The following is a 26,521-nucleotide window of genomic DNA, read 5'->3' on the forward strand; positions in this document are numbered from 1 at the left end:
CATTTCTAAGATGGGGGGGCATTTTGTTTATGAGTTATTATTAGTTTTTTTTTTTTTTTTTGTCTTTTTACGTTTTAATCTTAAGAAATAGAGAAATAAAGAAAAAGAAATACCTGAAACCTTGGCTTTAGCGGAAAGTCTGCAACTTTTACGCGTAGTAGAAGAGACTTTCTTCTTTTTCTCCTTAGCTTTGGTTTTCGCGGTAGTTTCAGACGTCCAGTCGGCTATATTAACGGCGGCTGTGACCTTCTTGCGACGTACTTTCGGGTAAGAAGTTGTAGCAATGGGTGTCCAAGAAGTACTACTAATCAAGTTTCCATTTTGCGGGGTAGCTATGATTTTATCTTTGTAGTCTTCTTCCTCTGCGCTCTCCTGCGGCGTTAGGATAAAATTTTCGGTCACTATCGGCAATTATGCTTCGGAAGGAGAGAAATCTTTTGAGCGTACTCCAAATATCTCTTCTTGATCCAACGGTACAGTGGATCCAAGTGAAGATAAGTCTGACAAAGGGATAAAAAGGTCCGCGGAAGAGTCACAATTCTGCACTTTCACGGGTAAGGAGGACATAAAAAAAATTTTCAAGGGTTCAGTTAGGGATTTAATCAATATAGAACCAATTTGAGATAGTTTTGAGAGAATTTCAGCGTTAGTTGTATATGTAGAAAGAATTTTTGTGATTTTTTTTTGTTTTTGAATTTTTATGAATTTTTGTTTGATTTGAACAGGATGATCAGTCCTTGGCTTTTAATGTTGAGCAACAGGCCTCAGCTAGTCTGTGTATGCTCTCGACCCAATCATCAGCGGATGTCACACATGACATGTCACAGAAAGGAATGGGGATTTGGGCAGCCAAACTAGAGATTGATGACCCCCGGTTACCCGAACTACAGGCCATCGAGCATGCTGAGCATGTGAAGATAGCACTGAGCTATCGTTGAAAGCAATACAGCAAACAGAAAGCAGCTAGGCAACTGAAATGCTCAAGCAAGGAGCTTGCTGATATCATAGATGCGAATGCAAAGATATTAGCGGACAATATCAAAGGGGCATTCAATATGAATGCGCGAAAGAGAAAAGCAATGATTGTTGAGCTCTTGGCGGCCAAGAGGCGACGAGTGACCCTTGGAAAGTACAGGCTGAAAAGGGTAAAGCTCACTGAGAAAGCAAACATTCTCAAATGCTTTGACAGGAGAGGGGGACCTTCCGGACGAGTCCACACCCACCAATGGTGGGCATTAGTATAAATAGACCATGACTAGCGGCTCAGTTGTATCTCCTTATTTTCTCATATTTTTTTCATCTTATCATTCTTACATATTATACTTGTATATAACTCTCATTAGACTAGACTGGTAGCCTCGCTCAACAGTCTAGAAAGATTTATCATTATATAATTTTAGAACCATTTATCATCATCACAACATTTAAGCAGTCTAGGAGTATGAAAAAGGAGGATATTTCCCAATGAGGCCCCCAATTGTAAGCCTGTGTCTCTTGTGTGACAACAGGACACAAGAAAAAAGGGGGGAATCTGTCAGCCTTAGAGATACATCAAGTATCCAAAAGACTGCAATAACTTAGTAAATAATAATAATTATTAAATTATTATTGCAGAATCAGATTCCTCATCATAAATTAGCGGGGGTTACCCACTTAAAGTACCCCCTTATTCCTATTCCTTCATGTACTAATTGTATAAATAAGAATTGGCCCCAGAAAGCGCCCAAAAATAATATTACATACATAAATTTAGTAAAACAAACAATGTACATAAAATTAAACTGTTGTACATTAATGAGTAATATTACTCGTGTAAAAATACCCCGTGAAAGTATTATGTAGACTTCTACTGAAGCTCTTTCACATGACAATTGGTTATAAACATGTCATGTGACAGAGTCAGGGAAATTAGTCTATTACAATACAATTAAATTACCCACAGCCAAGCCCTTTTCACGGCTACACCCCTGGATACTCCCATAGGGAGAAAAGGACTCAGTGTTTACGCCCACTGAAGTCCCCTCTATAAATAGAGGCCTATTTGGCCCTCAGGAAAAGATCCCCCAGACCATTCACCGCCCAATAAACCGTAAGTTTGCAGTGAATATTCTCCTCTGCTACTACTGTAGCCCCTTTTCCCTTTAAACCATCTCCAGCACGTAAAATCAACTGGATTAAACCTTTAAATATCAAAAATCCCTTATTAGCATATTTAGAAGCTTTATCCTTAAAAGTAGTTGCCGTAAGACTTCCGCCTCTGACAAGCAGCCAATCAGTTTAAGCGCTTACCACCTACTTTTTACGCCAAATTTATTCCCTGTAATTAATAATTATATATTATTAATTACATAATAAATCCTCCTCTTTTTAAAAAGAGTGTTTAAAAACCCTTGTAGTGGCTAAATTACCACGTAACAAGCTTAGTAATTTACATTACTAGTGTTTACATCAGCACAGTTATAGTGCTACGGCCCAAAACCCTTAATTTTGACGGGTTTTTGTCCTAAGCTTCATAAACAGAGCTGTCAGAATCTGGTTGGATTTCTTGGGATAAAGAAATACAAACAGAGAGAGAAGAAAGAAAGAGAGAAAGAGAGAAGATCAGGCCTAGATTTTAAGTCTTTGTAAATTGATCTGGGCTATTCTCAACCTGGAAAAGTTGGATGCCAGCTGTGCCAGGCCAAAAAGAGTGCAACAGCCTCCACCCACAACAAGGAAACATTGGTGGGATTCAGAAGTAGGGTTACTACTCTGCTCTGGTTTTTCAGGTCTTAACCAGAGATAACCTTTTGATCTTTTAAGATTGGAATAGTATAAGAAATAAAGAAACAGTCAAGAGCAACAGAGTTTCACTCTGGATAAGCAAGGTTCAGTGAAAGAGTTTACTTACTGTCAATATCCTAGGCGCCTGTGACGGTAGGTATACTGGGAGCGTGGTAATCTCTGTGGTGGTGATCCTGGGTTATCTGGGGTGTGGTTCTGGTGTACTGAAGTCTGTAGATCCTCCTCAGGCAAGGGGGATCCTGACTTCCAAAATTTTCACAGTTTGCTTATGTAATTACATATGTACATGTGGTTTGGCGCGCCTGGTAGCGCTGACACGTCACAACTGCGCATGCGCGCCACAACTCAAGAACTCAGGGAATGAGTATTGTTACAAAGAATTGATAAGTTGTAACTAGGGTTAAAATTGTCTGAGGAAACAGAATATGAAGTCAAAACAATGATATCTCTTAAGATGAAAAAGATATGAATTAATTTCATATGTAATAAGTAGAAAAAGAGGCAGACTTTAGGTCAGCTGTGTTGACTCTAAGGCTGACATAACTGATGCCCCTGTGACTTACTCCAAACAACCGCATTGGCTTCAAGACCAAGCACAATGCTTTGGACAAGCGTCCTTCCATTCCCCGATCAATCCAAATCTCAATGTCGCAGGTTACTTGTTTGCAGGATTGCTCAGCAGAATTGTATAATGGTCCAACAGATTCTAGATATCAATGTCAATGACAAGCTTGATTCTAGCAATTCCAATGAAGAGACACATCCACCACGCAAGAAAAAACGGCAGCCAAACAAATACTGAGACCACCTGAGACACCATGAATCAATGATGAAGGATTACTTCAACAAAACCACACGCTACAACTCTTGCAATTTTTGCCAAAGGTCTTGTTGTCTGTATCATACAGGATCTCACCGGTCATTATCCTTACTTTGTTCAAAAAGCAGTAAGTTTTTCATATCTATTTCTGAGCATCAGACACTAACCTTGTCTTTTCTCAATAGGATTGCACAGGAAAGATGGGCTTGAGTCCTCATCAGAAGATCACTGCTGCAATCCAACAGCTAGCCTAAGGACTCCCACTCAACTCAACGGACAAATATTGCCGGCTTGCCGAGACAACTGCAAGACAAAACCTAAAAGTTTCTCGCGGCGCAATCCAGGAATTCTATGGTCCAATGTACTTATGAGCCCCAAACCACAATTATTTGAAGCGGATCCTGGAGGAGAATGCTGCAAGAGGCTTCCCAGGATGTATTGGGAGCCTTGATTGCATGCATTGGGCTTGGAAAAACTGCCCAACGGAATGAGCCGGCCAAGTTGAAGGTAAAGAGAAGACACCCACAATTGTTTTGGAGGCCACCACATCCAAGGACACTTGGATGCTTGAACAATAAGAATGTCCTCAACCAATAACCGCTCTTTCAGTCGCTACTTGACGGGACGTCATGGGGTGTGGAGTTTCAACTCGGTGAAAACAAGTATACACTGCCTTATTCAAGCAAGGGTGTAGCAGCTGCGCTACGCGCTTTTTTCTGTATCTCCAAAAATAGATGGCAAGATGTCATAATTACAGAAATATTTTTGGATATTCTGGATCCTCCCACATCCATGAATCAAAAACGCTTTTTTTGATTTTCTTTATTGAAGTGGTAGTCCTTTGAAAATATGAAGCAGTGTCATTTGGGCGCTATTTTCAGCACAGCTGTTTTGAGCTTTCAAACTCACCTGCTTCATGGATTTAAAGCCAAATAATCCCAGTGCGAAGAATACAAAGATGCACTTTTGATTCCTGGGTGCAGGAGAATTCTGAATATCCAAAATAATATGTTTACTTCTGACATCTTGCCATCTATTTTTGGAGATACAGAAAAAAGCGCGTAGCGCAGCTGTTACACCCTTGCTTATTGTCTTGTTGACAGCATCTACAATCCTTGGTTGACTCTTATCCAGTCCAAATATTATTCAGAAAATACTGATTGGGCAACAAAGATATTCATCAAACAACAATAATCAGTCCAAAAAGATATTGAACGTACATTTGGCATATTACAAGGCCAATTCCAGATCCTCAAGAAACCAGCTATGCAGTGGTACCCGGACAATATTACAGCAATCCTTAAAACTTCTATAATCTTTCACGACATGATTGTGGAATCAAGAGCCGATCCGAAATTGTTCCCTCCACTTCCCTCCTCAACAAAGCTCCTTCCTCCCCAAGAAGTACTGTACACCATCCTTGAGCAACGTGTACAAGAAGTTGAGATGTGATCTGCACAGGTCAATCAGAAGCTCACCAAGGACCTCATTGCAAAACCTGGGAGATAAGGTTCTTCAATCTGACACTTCTGATGATGACACATCCAATCATGATAGCATTTCAGACAAATACTAGTGAAAACAAGGCCCAACATTTGACAATTGAAGCTCACCATGTTTTTTTAATACACTCATATTCTCTTCAGTTATGCTGCTGTCTCAAAAATAAATTGTTTTGTTTTTCTATCTCAATGTAACGAGTCTGAACACTACATTTAAATGAAAGGCATTCAAAGTGATTGGTTGACCTCATAGAGATCAATCAATCCCATTAGCTCAAAGTGATTGTCGATATAATAGAGATCAATTGATCTCATAGAGATCAATCAATCCCAAAAGCTCAAAGTGATTGTTCAATCTAATAGAGACCAATCAATTTCAAAAGCTCAAAGAGATTGATGGATCTCATTGATATGAAGAGATCTATCTTAAAGCGCAATGTAGAGATCAATCTCTTGATCTCAAAGAAACAAATCATGTCTCTCGTTGATCTCAAAGAGATTGATGGATCTCAGAGGCACCAATAGGGAAATCTGCTTTGCTTAACTGAATCTACTCGGAGATATGAATACTACTTGGAGATATTAATAAGTCAAGGACCAAGACAAGACTTCATGGTAAGGAGTGAGAACAAGAACTGAGAGAAGAGACTGAGAAATTGAGACATGATACCATAAACATTGAAACAACAGCAGTTGTATTTATCTCCAATAGAAATCTACATGAACACAAGGTCAGGGTGAAGGGGAAACTCTTCCTCTTGAGTTGGACTGATTGGGTTCTGGGTTTGAGTTGGATTGATGTTGCCGTCGTTGTCTTGGCCTGATTCTTAGGACTGATCTTCTTCCTCTTCTGACTCATCTGCAGTGTCCTTCTCGCCAGTTGGAGGCCTTGAGGATTCTTGATTGGAGGCTCGGGAAATTTGCTGTTCAGAGGGGTTGGGTGTTGGAGTGGTAGCTCGCAGGAATGATGATTTTATTACTAAGTAATAAAATCATAACTAAATACTATCTACAAAGTGTGTGTGACAGTTGTCTCTGTCAAGTACTACATACATGTTACAACATCCCCCCCTCTACAAGAAACTGGCAAATACTAATAGGATAATAAAAGAAAATAACGAAAATATGAGAGATAAGAAATAAAATGAAGAAAGAAAAAGAAAAAAAATGACCCATTAGTTAGAGAATCCTTGCACTATCCTACCACATCTTCCGTGGGCTGTCTTCCCCAGGGCCTTGGTCAGCACATCAGCTATCTGGTCTTTCCCTGGGATCCATTCCAGGGATGTTTTCTTCTCAAACAATGCTTGATTCGTCACATAGAAATCCCTCCCTATGTGGTGAGTCCTCTTGTTTGAGGCATCTTCACATCCAATCTTCACCGCCAATTGGTTGTTGCAGAAGATCTTCACTTTGAATTGCGCGCCTAGAATGTCCGACAACAGATTCCTAATCCAGAGTGCGTGGCGAGTCGCGTGTCCCAGAGCCATGTATTTGGCCTGGCAGGTTGAGCTCGCAACTGTAACTAACCTACGTGATACCCACATGATTGGTGCGCCATACAAGCGTAGGAGAACGCCGTATGATGATCGTGAGTTTGGACCGCCCCAGTTCGCATCAACAAAACATTCCACTGGCGTTGAGTCATTGCCAGATGGGTGAATAAGTAAAGGCATATCTTTGGTATTTGCAAGATAGCCTAGCAGATGTCGAAGTCCTTTCCAGTGTAGCGTCAATGGTTTGGCTGAAAACCTGGCTAAATAGTTAACACTGTATGCAATTTCAGGGCGTGTACCTACTGCCACATAGCTTAGGCTTCCAATGGTCGACAAGTAGACTGTGCTGTTGATGCCATCTTTGTTGTCATACGAGTTGGCAGCAAAACCTTCCAGTAGGGGGTTAGAATTCAACACCGTGCTGTCCCAGTGTTCTTTCAGTATCTTCTCAATCAGATTTGGTTGAGTCAGCTCAAAACCCTCAAGCTTCCGCTTGATCTTGACTCCGACCATACTCATCAATCCTTCCTTCCATTTGATTTCCAAAGACCCCTTTAGCTGCAGTTCTAGTCGCTGGAGTGCCTCTTCAGAAGATCCTGTCACAATTCCATCGTCGACGTGGACCCAGATGATAGATTTGTCTGCCCTATTGCTTAGGGTATAGACACTTGAGTCGTAGTAGCTACATAGATGTGTATCCAAGGTCTGCCAGGGTTTTGCTCAGGTGTTTCCACCAGCAGCAGGCCGCCTGTTTTGTCCCGTAGAGCGCTCTTTGTAATAGACACACCTCTCCAGCATTAACGTTGAGTCCTTCTGGTGCTTGTACCCATACTTCTTCATCAATAGGGGCGTTGAGATACGCCGCAACAAAATCAAAATTATAGATAGGCCAGTTGTTCTTAGCGGCAATTATCAGCAGAACCCTCATCAACGTGAACGTAGGAGTGGGTGCAAAAGTGTGTGCGAAATCTGTCCCTTCCTTCTGGTTGAATCCTTTGGCGACATACCGGGCTTTGTATTTGATGGATCCATTGTCATTGAGTTTCTTAGCAAACACCCATTGAGCCTCAAGCTTGCGACGTCTTGCCGGCAGTTTGCGTACCTCCCATACTTTCTTTCGACGCAGGTTTTCCAGTTCTGTGTTGATGGCTTTCTTCCAGTTCTCCGCTTCCTTGGATCGCATGGCCGCTCTAAAAGTAGCAGGTACGGAGTCTGAATCATCGGAGCAGTTCTCTTCAGTCGCATCCACCATTGTTTCTTGGGATGCCACTTCCAGTTCCTCCGTGAAGTCATTTAGCTGGAGCCGCTTGGATTCTGTCTGTCGAACATCCGGCGTCGGAGGCTGAGCGTCAATGGGATCCTCTACTTTCGCGGCAGGGAGCGTGTTGCGGCCGAAGTTGGCCCATGCTGAGGAAATTAGCTTCTTTGATGCCGGCAACCAGAATTTCCAGCCTTTGGACCCTGGTAAGTGTCCAACAACTAGCCCCTCTACTGCACGATCGTCGAGTTTCTTCCGTTTTTCAGGCGCGACTAGGACGTAAGCTTTCGCTCCAAAAACTCTAGTCCAGTCCAATTGTGGCTTCTCACCAAAAAACATTTGTACGGTGTTTTGTCTTTGGTGATTCGATTGGGGATCCTGTTGATGGTCCACGCTGCCCACAGGAAGGCATAGCCCCAAAACTTGCTTCCCAATTCGCTGTCATAGAGTACGCTCCGTCCCATATCAGAAACCGTCCGGTTGTAACGTTCGGCCGCCCCATTCTGGAAATGGTGAAAAGGGAGAGATTGTTCAGCCATGATACCCTTGTCAGTAAGGAACTTCCCAAGGATCTTGGAATCAAATTCTCCGCCATTGTATGAGCGAAGAACTTTCAGCTTTACGTTGGTCTGTGTCTCCCAACAAACAATGGTTTCCATCAGTATCGCCGCCGCTTCTGATTTTGTCTTCAGTATCTTTACTTCGCTGTAAGAGGTAAAAACATCTCGAATGGTGAGCGCTTATTTACCGCCCGTCATCGTCGCTGTATCAAAAGGACCCATCAAATCCACACAGAATACGGATAATTTATCCAGGACGCGCTTGGACGGACCTAGTGCCGAAGTCCTTGTTGCCTTGCAGATTGAGCATACAGGGCATTTAATTGTACCACTAGGTATCGTCGTGGGTAAACCATATCCAAGTTGTAACTTCACCAATCTTCATATTTTTCTCAGACTTGCGTGACCAAACAGACGGTGCCAGAACAGCAAGGTCTTTTCTTCATCTGTGAGATCCTCAGCATGCCAGGTGAACTGGCTGTGGTCAACAATTGTAGGCGGTCTGAATATGGATTTCGCTTCAATTTCATGAGAGGAAAGTGGAAAACAACTGGTAGTAATATGGGAAGTGGGGGGCTCAAACGCGCGCTTCGGTCGACGAAGGGGCCAGGTATTCTTGACTGCATTGAATTTTCTATGAAGAAGCAGCCGTCCGTCGCTAGAAATCAAATCAATGGCGTCAAAATTCCCGTTGACCCTGAAGCGTGCACCTGCTTGTTTGAAAGCTGCAATTGATAGAAGAGTCGACCTAGCTCGCTCACAGTAATAAACATTCTTAACAGCAATTGTTACCCCGTTCATCCCGCAGAATCTCAAAGTACCCGTGCCTGTGATGAATTTGCACGCGGTGTCAGTCGCTACTTTGACGGCAATAGGGTACTGAAGGGTTTTGAAGTCAAATAGGGCATACCTATCACCAGTCACGTTATCTGAGGCACCGGAGTCCCATATGACTTCTTGTCTGTCACGGTTGACAGTCATCTCGCGTAGGTTGAAGCAGTTGCCGGTGGGTTTGGCGGACAGGTTCTTGTTATTGAAAACGTATTCAGCTTCTTCAGTCTCTTCTGCAAATAAGTCGGCATTGATTTGTCTTGCGTCAACTTGTTTGGTGGTTTGGGGGGGGGGGGGGGTTGATGGTCTTTGGTTGGGACACGTGTGGCGGGCGATATGGTCCTGATGTTGTCTCAGTAGACCTGGAGTCTGGCTGTATTGGTTTGATATACGGTATCCTGTCAAAGTTGTAGGTGACAGAACAGGGTGGGAAGTTAGGCGTTGGAGCAGGACGTTGAGGAGGATAAATAGCGTTGGGGTTGTTTTTGGGTCAGCCTAAAGGCACCCCAAAAATTTACTTCATGTACACCAAAGTTTTGGTGTACCCACATGTGCACCCCAATATTACTGGGGTGTACTTCTAGAGTACCCCGATTTATTGGTGTGCAGACCTGCTTACCCCAAAAACATTGGGGTGAGGGTGTTGAAACCCCCAGACTGCTTCAATTTTTGGGGTGAAATTTAATGTACACCAAGTGAAATGGTGTACATCAGTTGCGCACCCCATCGAGGGGAGTTACTCCCCCACCCACCCGCCCGACTTGTTAGACCTGCACACATCGGTCATCAAGGGGAGCAGCACCCCTGGATGACCATTACAGACCGGTCATCAAGGGTGCTACTCCCCTTGATGACCAACAGAGACCAGTCATTGAGGGTGCTACTCCCCTGATGACCGGCACAATCCGTCATCAAGGGGAGTAGCACCCCTGGATGACCATTACAGACCGGTCATCAAGGGTGCTACTCCCCTTGATGACCAACAGAGACCAGTCATTGAGGGTGCTACTCCCCTGATGACCGGCACAATCCGTCATCAAGGGGAGTAGCACCCCTTGATGACCAACACAGACCGGTCATCAAGGGTGCTACTCCCCTCAATAACCGGCACAATCGCTCGTCGAGGGGAGCTACTCCCCTCAATGACCAACACAGACCGGTCATTGAGGGGGGTGCTGCTCCCCTCAATGTCCGGCACAATCGTTCATCTCCCCTCGATGTCCGGCACAATCATTCATCGAGGGGAGTAGCACCTCCCCACAATGGCCGGCACAGATTGGTCTTCAAGGGGAGGAATCAATGACCAATCTGTGCCGGCCATCGAGGGGAGGGAGAGTAGCTGCCCCCTTGATGACCGTTCTGTGTTGGTTATCAAGGGGAGGTGCTACTCCCCTCGATGAACAATTGTGCCGGTCATTGAGGGGAGCAGCACCCTTGATGACCGGTCTGTGTTGGTCATCAAGGGGTGCTACTCCCCTTGATGACCGATCTGTGCCGGTCATCAATGGGAGGTGCTATTCTACTTGAGGACCAATCTGTGCCGGTCATTGAGGAGAGTAGCACCCCCCTCAATGACTTGTCTGTGTTGGTCATCAAGGAGAGGTGCTACTACCCTTGATGAACGGTTGTGCCGGTCATTGAGGGAAGTAGCACCCTCAATGACCGGTCTGTGATGGTCATCAAGGGGTGCCACTCCCCTTGATGACTGTTGATAGCTGTTGATGTGTAGTCGGGCGGGTGGGTGCGGCACCCCAGATACATCTGGGGTGTTGAGTGGCTCACCCCTTTCACAGGGTGACATATTGGAGTACTGGGGGTTTGCACCTGTGAGAGTCCCGTTTGGACTCTTCACTAAAGGTTGTAAGGATGGCGCTGAGAACTCGTCTCGAGGTTTCTAGTGCCCAAGTAAGTGTGTTGCAGATGAAGGACTGGCTCAGAGAGAGAGGGGATCAGTTCTCTGCTAAGTACAACTGGAAGAAGAGAAGAGAAAAGAAGGACAAGAGAAGGAATGAAATGCTTACCTGGCTCAGAGAGAGAGGGGATCAGTTCTCTGCTGAGCCAAGGAAGGAAGAAGAACGGGCTATGTATCTATGTGTGACATGTCTTGTGGCCTTGTGAACCCCGAGGGAGGGAGGGGGTTTACAGCACCCCAGTATGATGGGGTGTTGTGGCTGTGTACACCACAGATTTCACTGGTTTTGGGGTACCCCGTGGCTCACCCCAAATTACCTGGGGTATGAGGTGCTGTACCCCATCTTCACAGGGGTGCGCAAAAGTACACCCCAAGTGGTTTGGGGTACATTTCAGCGGCACCCCTTTTTGGTGTACATGAAGTAAATTTTTGGGGTGCCTTTAGGCTGACCCTTGTTTTTCCGGCTTGTTGGACAGTTGGATGACATGTGGCCTAGCTTCTTGCAGATGTAGCAGCGGGGAATTTTGTTGAGTGCCATCACGGAGACCTCGCTTGTGTCTTGAGGTGAACTAGTTCCTGAAACGGGACCTGAAACGCTAGCATCAGCTCCGCTAGCTAGAGTCAAGTTCATTGCTGAGGCATCAGATCTTCCAGTCTCTTCCGCTAGTCTGTTTTCAATGAAGTCCGAGTCCCATAGTTGCAGCACGTTGGCGGAGGCGGCCAGTTGAAAATTTCTGGTCTCCATGAAAAGATTGACTTTTCTGTCAAGCGCGGCTCGGAGGTGGTCTTTGAGGTTTGACTGGAAGATCAGGGCAACAACGTTGTCCCAGGTAAACTCAATGCCTTGTTCAACAAAGGTTTTCGCGCACCGGTCAAAAGCTGATATCGCCTCGGCTGAGCTGCCGTAATCTGACGGGTTGATGTTCTTCAAAGTCTCCCAAGCTCGTAGGTGTTTGGCCCGGTTCACAACGCGGAATTTGACCAACAGATGATTGTACACTTCTGCGGAGCTTTTGAGCCGGATGAGTTCATACATAAGGTCGGGGTGGACTGATGAGTGGATGATCCCCCGCGCTATCTTCTCCTGATACGGATTGATGACTGCTTTTTCTTCTGGAGTATAGAAGAATTTGTCCTGGAACCGCTCAAATGCAATGACTCCAAGGGCCTCGTCCCATGCCTGGATATTTGATCCGTCGACGTTGAGGATCTGATCCGGTTTTAGCTTCTTCACAGCCGTGCTAACAATGGTTGAAATCTTTGCATCCTTGTCTAGGAGTGCCCGTTGATTAGTCCTGACGGTCTCTGTGTCACGGCGATTCATGAGTTCATTGTGTCTGGCTCGGTCCTCTTCACGTTGAAGTCGCATTTTGGCAATGAGGCTGGCCAACAGGTCAGATTGCATTGTTGGCGATCAAACTTCAGGGAGTGGGGCTTGTAATGTGGGAGAGGTTGGGAAATTCAGTTGAGGGGGGGGGGGTTCGGTTCGTCTCCAGTTTGCAGCTGAGGACCCAACCACTCAATCTTTGATCCTGGCTTGGAAGGTTGTCTCTTTGGGCAGTTCTTCTGAGAACGCTCGTCCTTTCCCTTTATCTACTTCAACCTGATTTGATGACCCCTCAGCTTTGCTGGTTGTTGAAGGTATGCGGCCCAAACAACACCAAAAATAGTCGTTGGAGGGAACTTGCGGGCCAAGAATTGTCTTCAGGGTTGTATTCTTTGGGGTTGTTTGGTCGATGGTCCGCAAAACTGGTAGTGAACCAAGTCTGTTGGCTGCTCTGGGGTTCGGAGGTGGAGCTGATTTATTGTCGGACATGGTAGGTGGTTTGGCGGGATGATTGTAGAACGGAAAGGGGAGAGAAAAGAAATACGGGGAAAAAAAAAAAAGAAAAACGGTGGAAGGGAAGATAGATGTTGAGAGATGTGGGGAAGGTTTAGAGTTTGTGGATAATTGGTCGATCCGGGTGCTTGAGGGACAAACTAACTCCACCCGTCTTTTCAGCCAATATTGCAAGACTTCAAGTTTTGTCAAACCTGGTTCTGTCTGTGTGGTTATGGGTAATTAGTCCAACCTAAACGCCTGCAGAGCGTTAGCCACACAGTACAGTCCTATGAGATTCTAGCTTTAGCCCCGCTCAGACTCTTAAGCGGTTATTACGGAGTAGGTTGACGTTGAAGATGAGGTTGGATCGGAATGATTGGAGAATGGTTGAGATAAAAGGAAAATGTGGAGGTTGTTGATTGATATGAAAACAATCGAGAGGAAAAGAAAAAAAATTGCTCGCCGGCCGACTACTGTTTCTTGCCCTGAAAGGACTACTGCTCGTCCAGAAGGGACTACTGGTGATTGACTTGTCGCTGTGCCAGTTACGTGTGGTGGTAAAAAAAAACGAGTTACCCTAGCAAGATAGGCTCATAACCTGTTGGAGTGGTAGCTCGCAGGAATGATGATTTTATTACTAATTAATAAAATCATAACTAAATACTATCTACAAAGTGTCTGTGACAGTTGTCTCTGTTGAGTACTACATACATGTCACAACATTGGGGGTATCATCCAGATTCATCAAGCAGCCCAGAATGGATTTCTTCTTGGCTAGCAGGTAAGCTCAAGCGTATTTGTTGGTGCAGGGCCAGGAATCAACATTTTGAAACATTAGATTCATTTCTTTTTTCTCTTGATCGACGGCAACCCACTTGGCTTGAATATTGTTGGCACGTTTAGCTTCTGCATTAGCATGTTTCGCTTCCATGGTATGCTTTGCCGACTGCTTCTCCAAGGAAACAAGCAGGTTCATTTTCTTCCACATGTATTCATCTTTGGTAAGTTTGCACTTGGCTCGGTGGATCCACAGAGTTCATTCCCAGTCTTTTGATCTTGGAGCTCCAGCAGCAACATTGGAGTTTAATTGCTCAGTTGGTGACAGGGTATCCATCCGGATACGTGAGAAGGCCAATCATTCTTAGCTTTGCCGCTGAGATTTTTGAATTTAGGAATGTCCTTCAGGAGGATCCACACTCAGTCGTCAGTGAAGTGCTTTTTTACTTGCTTGTGATATGTTCCTTGCACATTCATTATCCAATCATTGGGTGAGGTACCAGACGCTGGGCTCTTAGTGATTCAATTGTAAAGAGCCGAGAAATTGAGGCATGCCTCTTGCAAGGGTTTCCATCTGAGTGATGGGAGGGAAAGGGAGTGATTTGTAAATGAAGAAACTTGTTAATAAAAGAATCCAATGTGTTGGAGACAACATACCTAGTACATAAACCATCAGCATCTTGTTTGGGTCCGGGTGTAAATTGATTAAAGTCTTCCTGGACTCGGGCCCAAAAGTTGGCAGCTTTTTGATTGTTTGATGTGACTGCATCTTGAGATACTATGATCCAGCTCTTTGCGAGTTGCTCATCCTCCTAGGGGGTAAAGTTTGGGCCTCTGCACTTTGGAGGAGGTTCAGTTTGGGTTTAAGGCTGGGTCTGAGTTGCTGGGGTGGCTGGTGTCAAGTTGGAGTGTTGGGTGGTGGCTGTAGGTTGACGTGATTTTTGAGGTGGCATGTTGGAGCTGACAAGGTGTGTGGTGAAGGATGCTCCAGGGTTGTGCCGAGGGTTTGTGGATGGCTTACTGTTGAAAATTGCCTTGACTTGTGACATCTTTTGACAATCCGCGCACTCTGTACGTGCTATTACTTGCGCTCACAATCCTGCGCCACAACATGCGCAGCGATTTGCAGTTTCAATCTCATCAGTTGAAACCTACTCTTTGAACATGTCTCATGCCTCGAGATCTTTCTCACTTTCCTCATTGACTTCTCAACCTTATTCATCTGACTCAAGATTCAGCTCATCACCTTTTCAATCATCTCTGCGCCCCTCCTCACTCAAGATCAAGACGTCAAGAAATTCTCAAGAACTCGTCCACAAGTCTCCGCAAAGCTTTAGCTAGGACAGCCTTTTTAGCTTCCCACTTGGTGAGAAATGCGCCTTGCATTTACCAAATCATCTTATCATTTCTCTTCTCCTCAACCAACTAACACACTCAATCTTTCATCAGTCATTGTCTTCAGATCTTTGCGCTCTTCTTTTCTTAGTTTTATACTGTTGTCCTTATTCTATCCTCAGGGTTTGTTCTCTTTCTTCTTGTTTATCTTCCCTTAGGTTATCACAACTAATCCTTGATCTCAACAACTCATCACACCTTCAATTCTCAGTTGTTCTTTTACAGATAGCCATCTGTCTCAGGGTTTGTTTTCTTATCAAAATAGTTATCTTCTTCCTATCATGTTTTCTCATTCTTGTTCTTTTTAATTTTTGGCCTTTTTGCTCTGAAATTCAGTCCCAGGTTCTTTACTTACTTCCAGGATTAGCGGAGAGCAAAGTTACCCCTTGCTACTACTTTTCCTATTCCTAGGAGTAGTTACTCCAAGACTAACCTGACCCAATGCGGTTGAGGGGTCAGATTAGTTACGCTAATTGGAGCTAAAACCACAACCAATGCGGTTTCTCTTATGCGGTATTGGTGATTTGGGACAGGGAGCAATGCCAAAAACCACCATGCCCCACAAATTTTTCTATAGCTCCACAAACTCCCATGAATCCATCAATATTTCTTGATAATCTGAAAGCTGTGCATCTTTTCTAATTTTTGATGGACTAAAAGCAACATAGGTCCTCCTGCTTTGCTCAGAAGACTGTCTTGAAGATGGTGGACTACAAAAGCCAACCCTGAGCTCCAAGCATCTCATGAGGTTTTTTCTTACAACATGCCTTGTATCTTGAAAAAATGCACACACAGGTGGCAGGAGATAGCCAGGCTTCAGAATCTGATGAGTTTAAGTTCAAACGTGGAGGTTGATTACACAAAGAGGGCACTGCACGTGCAGGGGCCTTAGCATAAGAAACAAAGGACCATTGGCATTTCTCTCAAGTTTCACCAATAAGGCTCAAGTCCCTCCCAGGCTGACCAGCTTGGTTAAGTTAGGCCCCATTGGCCCCCCACGGCTAGCAACCCACCCGGCGCTGCCCTCCTTTATCTCTCTGTCATCAGTTTCTCATTGGAGAAGCTTCTGGGGGTCCCGGGGGAGCAGGAATTGCATGCCAAGTCCTTGTTCCTGGGCACATCCTCAAACACCTCATGGACTGATGCCCAGAGCAGCGCAGAACGCATTGTGGGCCATCAGCAGGGGGAGATCCTGTCACTGCAAAAAAAACTTGGACAACTGCTTGCAGTTGACAGGCAGGATACTCAAGCCAAGCTGCCATTGTAACTCCACACAAATGCACAAGTGTCTTTGTTGGCACAGTCAGTGTGCAAGGTGCACAGTGACTGTGCATTGAAGCTTGGGTTGAGTCAAACCTTGAGTAAGGCTGGTGTAACACCACAAGCTTCCTCAGAGTTACCGCATGTCAACTGCTCACAGTTGTCACATTTTTTTTTTGCAGTGTGTGGCCCGTGGGCCCAGCGCGGGAGCTTGGACTGTGGGGTGGAGGGCGTGCAGGACACGCTTGAGTGCTGGAATGGGGTCTCCATTAAAGCACAGCAGGAGGGTATAAGAGAAGCAGGGCATTGGAATGCATAGATTGGATGAGTCTGTGTATACAGCAGTAAGGAGGGGTGTTCAGAAGGACCTGTTGGGTTTGTCGAGGTGCTGGTGCTTTGGTTGCAGGCTGGTTTATGCATTATGCATATGTGTACACCACACGCAGGGGCTTGAGCTCCAGGTACACCACTGCTCAAAATTTTTTGAATCAGAGCGTGGGCTTGGCTGCGGGGTCAGGAACAGGTTTGGCATGACCTCTCCACCCTGCTTTTCACAACGGAGACGGTTTGACACCAGCAATGGGTCAGAACTACGTTGGTCTGCCCCATCCAACCCGCATGTCAAGCCAACACCGCCAACACAGTGTGTTGGCATGACAGCTGGGTTGATCAGGGGTCATGGATTGCCAGCCCTGCCAAGCAGGCCAACGGTGTCATTGGGTTGGGCATGCCCAATTGACTCCGTCAGCTTGATTGCCTGTCAAGTCCAAGTCCAGCAGGACTCAGCAGCAGACAAAGGCTTGTCTCATTGAGAAAGCCAACGCGGCCAGCTGGTTGGACCTGCGTTGAGCCTCAGCCATGATCAGCTGGCCGTCCGGGTTAGCTATTTTCCTTTGGTTGTTTTCGCCCGTTGTTGACACTGTGACCACGTGCGGAGCCCTCTCTGCCGGAGACAGGCCGTGCTGAATCTGGCAACATTCCAAATTACCAAAGTTCCAAACCGTCCTCTGCATCGACCATATTGCACGGCGAGGAATTTAATGACAAATCATGTGTTGCGACACCCAGACGAGCTCGTTGGGGTTGCATCCGCAGTGACTTTGCAGCTTCCGCAGTGACTGCGCGTGAATTCGTCTCGGTGTCGCACGGAAAAATCCGGCACTCAACTCTTCACCGTGTCGACTTGTCAGTTTTCACTACATACACCAAGAATCAATTCAACTTCATCTGCAACTTGGTCAGAATGTCTCGCTCTAACTCCACTCTGGCTCACACTCAAATCTAACGTTTTTCTCTTCAGCTACCCTTCTTCATCTTTCTCTCGGTCCCGAGTTCTCTACTTCTCGTATCAGTTTACTGGTAAGTGATTTCTTTCGATCTTCATCTGTCTTTCTTCCTTATTTCATTGATTTTTTCTTGTCTTCTTTTCTGACTTATTTCAAAAGCCCTCAGTCGGTCCACATGCACACTGTCATGATGGTACCTACGAGGATCTGGCTATCATTCCGGGACAGCCTCATCTGCGTTAAAACCGAAGGACTCGAGCTTGTTTATGACCTCGCGAGCGCGACAAGAACTAAATTACCGCGTTCATTGTGTGATGTCGACACATCGGACATCACCCTACATGTGGCCGAACATGCGGAGGCACTCAGTTCATACTCATCCCTTGCGGAACATGCTGAACAGCTATCACGTTGCGCCGACCCGGGGGCTCCTCTGATCGTGAAAGGTAAGCCTCCATCTTGTTTGCATCTAATATCAAACAGTTTGTCCCATTATTTGTCTCAAAACTGAGTGTTGCCCCGGAGACTCCCCTCATAGTGAAAGGTATTCCCCCGAGAATCATGCTATCGCTCAAGGGCCAGAAGATCAGCGTGCAAACAAAAGGACTCGAGCGTGTTGATGACCTCGCGCGCGCCGCAAAAAATAATTTCTCGCGTTCATTGTGTGATGTCGACACGTCGGATATTACCCTACATGTGGCCGAACACGCGGAGGCACTCAGTTCAGACTCACACCTTGCGGAACATGCTGAACAGCTATCTCGTTGCGCCGACCCGGGGACTCCTCTGATCGTAAAAGGTAAGCTTCTATCCCGTCCGCGTTTGAACTCTCGTGCCAGAAGCTCCAGGTTAAAGCTGTGCTTTTGTCCCACTCCCTGCTTGACTCTTGAACAAATAATGCGGGTAGTTCCAGTCAGCTGGAACGTTCTAGAGGACCTCGTACGCTTCTGGAAGGCTCTACCAGAAGCCACATTGGCTACCCACGGGGAGATCGAATATTTAGACCTCAAAGAAACATATATTCTCGGAGATAAAGAGCTCGGTACCCGCTTGCTTGTACGCCCAATTTACAAAGAGCTCTGCACACATTTTGAGCGTAATCGCTCTACCAAATTCAGATGGGTCGTTACCGGTACTCCCGGGATTGGAAAAACTTTTTTTTCTGCCTACTATTTGTGGATCGCTGCGTGCAACAAGAAAACTGTGGTGTGGCAGCCTTTCATAACAAAGGGTTCTGCTGTATTGACCTATTTGATGACACAAGACGGTGTTGAACGGTTATCTGAATACAGTCACAAGCTTCTCAAGGCTCACGCGGACTCCGAAACCATATACATACATCGCGGATGGCCAAGTTCCATCCCAGTCGAAAGCCTGGACTCTCCTCGTTACCTCTCCACAGGCCGACCGTTACAAACACCTTCTCAAGAATAGCGGCTCAGATCTATTGTATATGACACCTTGGAGCTACGATGAGATGAAACGTTGCAAAGCCATTCTCTATCCAGAAGAAGAAAAATTCCCCACGACGCTCATGAACCAGCTTTTCGATTGGTACGGCGGTGTGCCGCGAGATGTCTTCCAACTGACCTCTTCTGAATTCAACACCAACCCCGACGTGGACACTGTGGTGCAAAAGATGTCCAAGAAGCTGATTGACGTCATCCAATACGAAGGTCCAGTTTCCAATCTTATTCATGCACATCAGGCCAGAACTCGTGAAGAAGAATATTCGCATCGTGTGCTACACCTATGTACGCACCATACTGGAGATCTCGCTCAGTATTCCGTGGCATGGGCATCACCCCGAGTTGGGAGAGAAGTGTTTCGCTTATATGCAGAGGAAATCCGCAGAAACCTGAAAAGCTTCCGGGGTATCAACGGCTTTACGGATGGCAATGCGCGTGGAGCACAGTTTGAGGTATACGCTCACGAGTTGTTGCGAGAAGGCGGAACCTTTCAAGTCCGTCGACTTTGCGAAGATCTGTCGAGCGACCAGAACGCTGAGGTCACGTTTCCCGCAACCGAGCTTCGAGACTTCCGAACTTACGAAGACGTTGACCTGGGCACCGACGTTTATTGGCAGCTGCAAAGTAAAAATCTGGCATCAATCGATTCGTTGCGTGGACCAGCCAATTTTTTCCAAATGACAGTTTCGTCAACACATCCGATCAAGCATCATGGCCTCGCAAAAGCTCTAGACCTGGTGGACAAGTCCGAATCTCCCATAAAGCTTTACTTTGTCGTTCCATCCAATGTTTATTGGACCTTTAGATGCCAGCCACATCATAACCAAAAGGGGGCACTATTCAAGAAATCACTTGGTGAACGAGTCTGCGAAGTAGAGCAGTGGGCTTTGTTGATTCCAACTGGGTCCGAGGAGCCGGCGAGAGGCAAAGACAAGGAATACCATGCTGGAACAAAAAGGAAGTTTGTTTGAAAAGATGCACCCACCGAAAAAGATACTTGGGCTAACCCCCTCTTCCATGTGACTGCCGAGTTCTCTCGTCCTATTTCTAGCCCTAAAGGCAATCTTGTTCATCATCTGAATAAACTTATATCACTTATTTATATAATACAAGATCAAATATGAATTCCAATGCTATCTTGACACCATTCTTTAAACAGAGTGTTGTACTTTAGACAGAAAAGATTGGATCACATTTTTTTTTTCAGAAAATGATCTTTCTTTTTTTTTGTGTGAACTGCAACCAATGATAAGGCTATGACCGACCCGGGCTCATCGCACACAGTTCTTGAATCCAGGCGGGTCGATCAAGGACCGGATCGCTCTCCAAAGTACGTCCGTCCACCCATCACAGACCAGCGAGACGATGGGAGGGGAGGGAGACTGACTGCTGATGCGCTTTGCCTGCGCTTTGGTGGAAAAGTTGTGCGGGAGGCAGAGACGGCCGGGTGGAATGCGCCGGACACGACGCCCCGCTGTCGGGTGTTTGAAGGGACGAGCGGGCGCACGGGGATCAGTCTTGCCATGGTTGCCCGGGCGATGGGGTACGACGCAGGCAGGTGCTTTTCCTCTCCTCCACGCGTCCCACCCCCACACACCCACACATAAAGCTGAGCTTCGCTCTCTCGAGGGGGGACACACAGAGATCGCTTTGCCGGATGACACGGCGGTCGAGAAGGCGCAGTTGATCGAGAACATGGGCGCCACCGTCGTCAAAGGTTCGCCCCCTCCCCCCTCCTCATCGCGTCTCGCCTGATCCGTCCTGTTTTGCGAAACCCCTCCGAGGCATATTAGTCCGTCCAGTGAGCATCTCCAACCGGGCCCATTACGTGAATGTGGCGCGGGACCGGGCCCGGCAGTTTGCGGCCCAACAGGGAGAAGGAGGCGGGGCGCGGGGACTGTTCGCGGACCAATTCGAGAGCCCGATGAACTGGCGGACGCATTACCGGTGCCTCAGAGTCTCCTTTCTCCTCGCACGCTCTCCGTCGCTTATGTGCTGATGTTCGTGAGAATGTGGATGGACGAGATTGCAGGACGACGGGGCCGGAGATCTGGGCCCAGACGGCCGGAAGGGTTGTCGCCGGCGCCGGCACCGGCGGGACGATGGCCGGGGTCGGCAAGTTCCTGAAGACGAGGGACGAGCGGGTCCAGCTGGTCGTCGCGGACCCCCCCCCCCCCCCCCCCCCCCCCCCCCGGCTCTGGCCTCTTCAACAAGGTCTGTCCGCCCTCTCTCTCTCGCGGGCTCTCTGGGCCCGGACCAGCCTGCCCCTTTTGTTGATTTGTGTTCTCGCTGGCCGATGCCTGGATAGGTCAAGCATGGCGTCCTGTTCTCGGACACCGAAGTCGAAGGCAAACGGCGCCGACACCAGGTCGACACAGTTGAGCCCTCTTTCATGGCGCGTGTCTCGTATTTATATATTCATAAACCCTATCTGTTGGAAATGGAAATAAAGGTGGTTGAGGGGATCGGGTCGAACTGGATGACGGGGAACTTAGAGGAGATCATGGACGTAGTGGACGATGCGATCAAGTGAGCGGTTTTTGCTGGGCATGATCGCGGAAAGCCATGTGATTGAGCAGAGAGAGATGGCTGGGGACAACCCAGGGTGACGGACGCGGAAGCGATCTCGATGTCGCGCAAGATCCTAGAACAAGAGGGGCTCTTCCTCGGCTCGTCGTCGGAGGTGAACCTCGTGGCCAGTCACAAGCTCGCCCTGGCCCTGAACGCGGATCGAGAGGCGACCGGCGCCGAGACGCCCGGCTGGATCTGCGACTCCGGCCACCGCCATCTGTCGAAGTTCTGGAACGACCCGTTCTTGGCCCGCCACGGCTTCCTGGACTCCCCGCCGTCGCTCTCGTAGCTTCCGCTGTTTGGAGGCCAGCGGGCTCGTCGGCACGCATCGAGCCTCTAAGACTCTTGGGAGGACCCCGGCAAGCCTCTGCTGTGAACCGTCCCATGTAACCGGTAACAATACACCTTTTTTCCAAAATGATGCTCATGCACTGCAAGAAAACCTTGCGCAACTGGCTCCAGTTGCCATGCGAGTTTATCCTGTGTCACGGCTGTTGTTGCATTGGCCAAGAATTCACCAGTTGTTTTGCGCAGTCCACTGCACTGCCAGAATAATGGGCTGGGTTGAGGTTATCCCAGTTAAACTGGGATGAACTCAACCAATTTAAACTTGGTTGATCTCAACTGATGAAATATACCCCCCTTGGGTTTATATTTCATTGGATGAGATCAACCCATTTTGAATTGGTAGAGTGCATCCCAGTCAAACTGGGATGACTTCATCCCAGCCAAATATGCTGGCAGTGCTGTGCATTGAAGCTGGGTGATCAGCAACCATTGTTAAAGGCTTGCATCGCTCCAGAGGCTTCTTCAGAGCTCTTGCATGTCATCTGGTGTCAGTTGCACCAGTTTTTCTTGCAGTGATATGAACAATTTCAATTTGGTAGCAACTGGAGGACTTCCTGTCAACTTTGAATAGATCTGGAACTTCAGATTTTGCAGGGGAATCTGAGATTTGGAACTCTGGATCACTTTGGGGATCTTTGGGGACCTATGTGCATAAATTTCCTTGTGAAATCTGAAATTTGGCGGCTCAGATCTGACTTTCCAGATTGACAGGAAGTCTAAAAAACAGTAAATGGCTGGAAATCCTGCATTTTGTGGCGGGAGTGGGGATTGCATCTGTGAACATGCCCATGTAAAGTGTATCAAGGATGTGGTTTTCAAGCACAAACCCCAATTTTCCCTGCAGTAAACTTGGTTAATCTCAACTGATGAAATATACCCCCCTTGGGTTTATATTTCATTGGATGAGATCAACCCATTTTGAATTGGTAGAGTGCATCCCAGTCGAAGCCGTCTCCGCTCATTTCTCTCTAGCACACGTTTCCGGTCAGGAACTTTCTGCGGCAAGGCAATCAAGATTCCAAACTGTAGACCTCAATGGTCCCTACACCAGGGGAGAAAGTGTGGCACTCTCTAGAGTGTGCCAGGCTGTAACTTTATCATTCAAATGGTCTGAAGTCAGTTCAATGTCAGTGCACAACTTTTGTTTGATTGTTTTTATAACTCATTGGAAACTATTGCATGTAAGTATGATGAATTGATGGGTTGAATAGTTTGAACTCACAATTCACTCCTCATGAATTGTTGTTCAAATGTAGCCTATCTTACTCATAAGTCTAGATTTCATAATTCATTATCTTTCATATTGTGATCTGGCAGAACATGTCAATGACTAATGTTCAATTCACTCCCCATAAACATTGAATTTTTTCTGCCAACTGGGAGCATCTGTGATAATTACGTTCATATGGATATGTTGTGTGTTTAGGCCGTCTGGTGATCACTCATCCAAGCCATTTTGGGATGAAGTGTATATAAAGTTGTATGAAGGATTAAAGTCATGATAGTCTCTTATCTTCTTTTTTCTGGTGTGATTGGCTTTGCCCAAAAATTTTGCGGCAAAGTCTATGTGTAGTTTGAGGCATAGGAACTAGCCTGTTGGGAAGTGCAGCTCCTGCCAACAATTCTCCTGCACTGGTTTTTTGAGGAGAGTACAGCCATTCTTGAAAAGCTTGCGGGCTCGAGGCCAAAAAAAGATTTTTTTATTTCAGCCACAGGCCTGTACAGCTTCACTGTACAGGCAGTCAAAATCCCTTCGGGCGGCTGTTTGGCTTGATGAGGGTGCCGCGCTGGCCACAGGGCAGGGGAGGGGGATGCGGGGAAGGGTCCGATCAGTGTAAAATTGGTCCACAATTCCAATGGTGCAACCCTTGAGGCCCCAAAGTTAAAAACAAAGAAAGTAGTGATTTTCTTACAATCACATTACTGTATGCAGCCTGTCATACAGGGGCTATACAGGCTTTGAGGCTGAAAATAGCAGTCCAAAATTTGGGCCTACCCAACCGCAAGCTTTTTGAGAATGGCTGTAAGAACTCCTCTGGAAGACCTGTCTGTACGGGCTGGAGTTGTGACTCCCCTTGATGACTGGTACAGGTGGTCATCAAGGGAAGTAATGACTCCTCCTGATTACTGGTCTGTACCAGTCTTTGGGATGAGTTTTTAACTCCCCTCCATGACCTGTTTGAAGGGAGACTTGGAGTGATGACTGGTTTGTACCAGTAATCAGGGGTAATATAACTCCCCTTGACAACAATGGGCCTATACTATACTCTACAATAACTGGGCCTTTCTGTTATAGTATAGGTCTGGTTTTACCAACCTATACTAATAACTGTACTAGTATTGGCTCTTGGTCCAAGTGGCCCGTATAGTATTATGTTTTTTTTCTGAAACAGAAAATACAGGTATAGTAACTTTTTTTGCCCCTGGTTACCGCAATAATGCACTTAACCAGGTGTAAACATAAGGCAATGAAATGTGGGCTCCTGATGATTGTACAGGCAAACCATTCCACTTACCTGGTCCTTGTGTTAATAGCATGGGCTTATTGAGGAACACTGGGTAGCTCTTGTTCTCTGCGGCTGCAGATGTATGTGACTCCAGATGTGGTAGTTTGCTCCCTTCAACTACTTCACAATCCGTCAGCCGCCTTATGTGGCTTTGTGAGGATTTTCCCCTCTCAGGGGACTTTGCTGAGGCCAGAAAGGCTTTGGGTGCTCTGATCCCCAAGCCCAAGAAATAGATAGATTTTCATCCCTACAAAGTAGTGGTACTGGCCGCATCTGGCAAGTATAGTATTATATTTTTTTTTCTTCCCTCATTTGGATATAGTATTCTCCAAAAATAAAAAATCCTCATGTAATTGGATATAGTATTAAAAATCCATTACTGAAAATGGAAATAACAGTACTGTTATTGGACCAAAAAAAATACGATAACAATACTATACCAATATCTGTATAGTAAAGGCCCATTGTTGCCCTTGATGAACAGTACTGACCGGCCATCAAGGAGAGTTTACACCTCCCAATGACTGATCCAGCTGGTCATCAAGGAGTTGTGACTCCCTTTGATGGCCACCTGTACCGGTCATTGAGGTGGTTACACCTCCTCTTGATGACCGGTCTCGGCTGGTCATTGTCTACCCTTCCAGTTCCTCTCAATCAACGGTGGGTAGTTACAATACGCTACAATAAACGCCGTTATCTGTGTAGCGTAATGCTTGCCGTTACTGCGCTCAGGCGTTAGTGCTACTAGTAACAAGCTATTTTAACCATGAGCCCGTATTGTAACAGGCCTGATTTTTTTGGTGCGTTACTTGCGTTGCTAGTGTAACACGTTAACCGCTGGTTAACGAGATAAAGAGGGGCAAATGGCCCCCTCTGGCTAATAGATAGTCCAATATCTGCCCCTCTGTGCGGGCAGATATCATAACAGATGTCAAAAATTGAACTTCTTGGGTGTGCGACATTGTAACGCACTTCTGTTACGGTTAACGGTAATGGTAACAAGCAAAAAATTGTTACAATATTGCTACGTTACCAATAACTGTACCGTACCTACCCATTGTTGTCTCAATGACTGGTACAGACCGGTCATCAAGGCAAGGTGTAGCCCTTCTTGACGACCAGCCTGTGCTGTTTATTGGGGGGATTAACAACTCATCCAAAGGGCTGGTGCACACCAGTCATCAGGAGGAGTTGTGAATCTTCTTGATGTGGTAGAAGGAAAAGTGAAAAATCAAAAGTTTTTCCTCACACATATATTTACTCACCCTAGGCCTCAAGATACCACCAAATGGACCTCAGAAATGAATTCTATGGCCAATTTTACCCCTAGTCACCACTGGAAGCGTCACTGGAACCCCGCTGGATTGGAAGTTACACCTAGAGATGGCACTTGGGTACCCGTTTGCGGGTACCCGGCACCCGCCAGCAGGTACCCGGAACACCCGCTCAGCACCCGCCGGCGGGTGCCGAGTGCAGGTGCGGGTGTTCAGTTTTTGGGCAGGAAAAAAACGGGTACCCATGCGGGTACCCGCCCATCTTGGTGGGCCAGATGGATTGGAGGGATCTCTCCACTTGAAGAGGTGGGAGGTGTACATACCACCTCAAGCGGAGCGATCCCTCCGCCCAGAGGTGTGTACACCTCCTCAACCGGAGGGACTCCTTGACCAGAGGAGTCCCTCCGGTCAAAAAGCTTGTGCACCTCTTTGACTGGAGGGATCCCTCCGGTCAAGGAGGCACTATACCCCTGGGACTCCGGGAGATATCCCCGGGTCAGCAATTATATTGATGACCGGGAGGATTCCCTCCCGGTCATCAATATAATCAATGGCTGGGAGGACCCCTCCCAGTCATCAATATAATAAATGGCTTGATGGCTGGGAGGACTCCCTCCCAGTCATCAATATAATCGATGGCTCAATGGCT

At 46.6% G+C, this 26,521-nt stretch overlaps 2 protein-coding genes across 2 annotated transcripts; both read left to right on the plus strand.

Annotated features, from left to right (window-relative positions):
- Positions 1 to 19,156: 19,156 nt before the first annotated feature.
- PtA15_12A296 (uncharacterized protein) lies at positions 19,157 to 20,143 on the plus strand (the record flags this gene model as incomplete). The annotated part of the gene is made up of 1 exon (XM_053161889.1): positions 19,157 to 20,143. One exon carries the CDS (start codon positions 19,157 to 19,159, stop codon positions 20,141 to 20,143), a length of 987 nt encoding a protein of 328 aa, XP_053025862.1.
- A 285-nt stretch (positions 20,144 to 20,428) lies between these two features.
- On the plus strand, positions 20,429 to 22,032 carry PtA15_12A297 (uncharacterized protein; the record flags this gene model as incomplete). Its single annotated transcript, XM_053161890.1, has 8 exons — positions 20,429 to 20,502; positions 20,595 to 20,653; positions 20,815 to 20,889; positions 20,966 to 21,119; positions 21,205 to 21,328; positions 21,481 to 21,549; positions 21,625 to 21,701; positions 21,777 to 22,032. The coding sequence occupies 8 exons, from the start codon at positions 20,429 to 20,431 to the stop codon at positions 22,030 to 22,032; spliced, it is 888 nt and encodes a 295-aa protein (XP_053025863.1).
- Positions 22,033 to 26,521: the final 4,489 nt, after the last annotated feature.

Source organism: Puccinia triticina, chromosome 12A (assembly GCF_026914185.1).
Source record: "Puccinia triticina chromosome 12A, complete sequence".
In the NCBI taxonomy this organism is placed as follows: Eukaryota; Fungi; Basidiomycota; class Pucciniomycetes; order Pucciniales; family Pucciniaceae; genus Puccinia; species Puccinia triticina.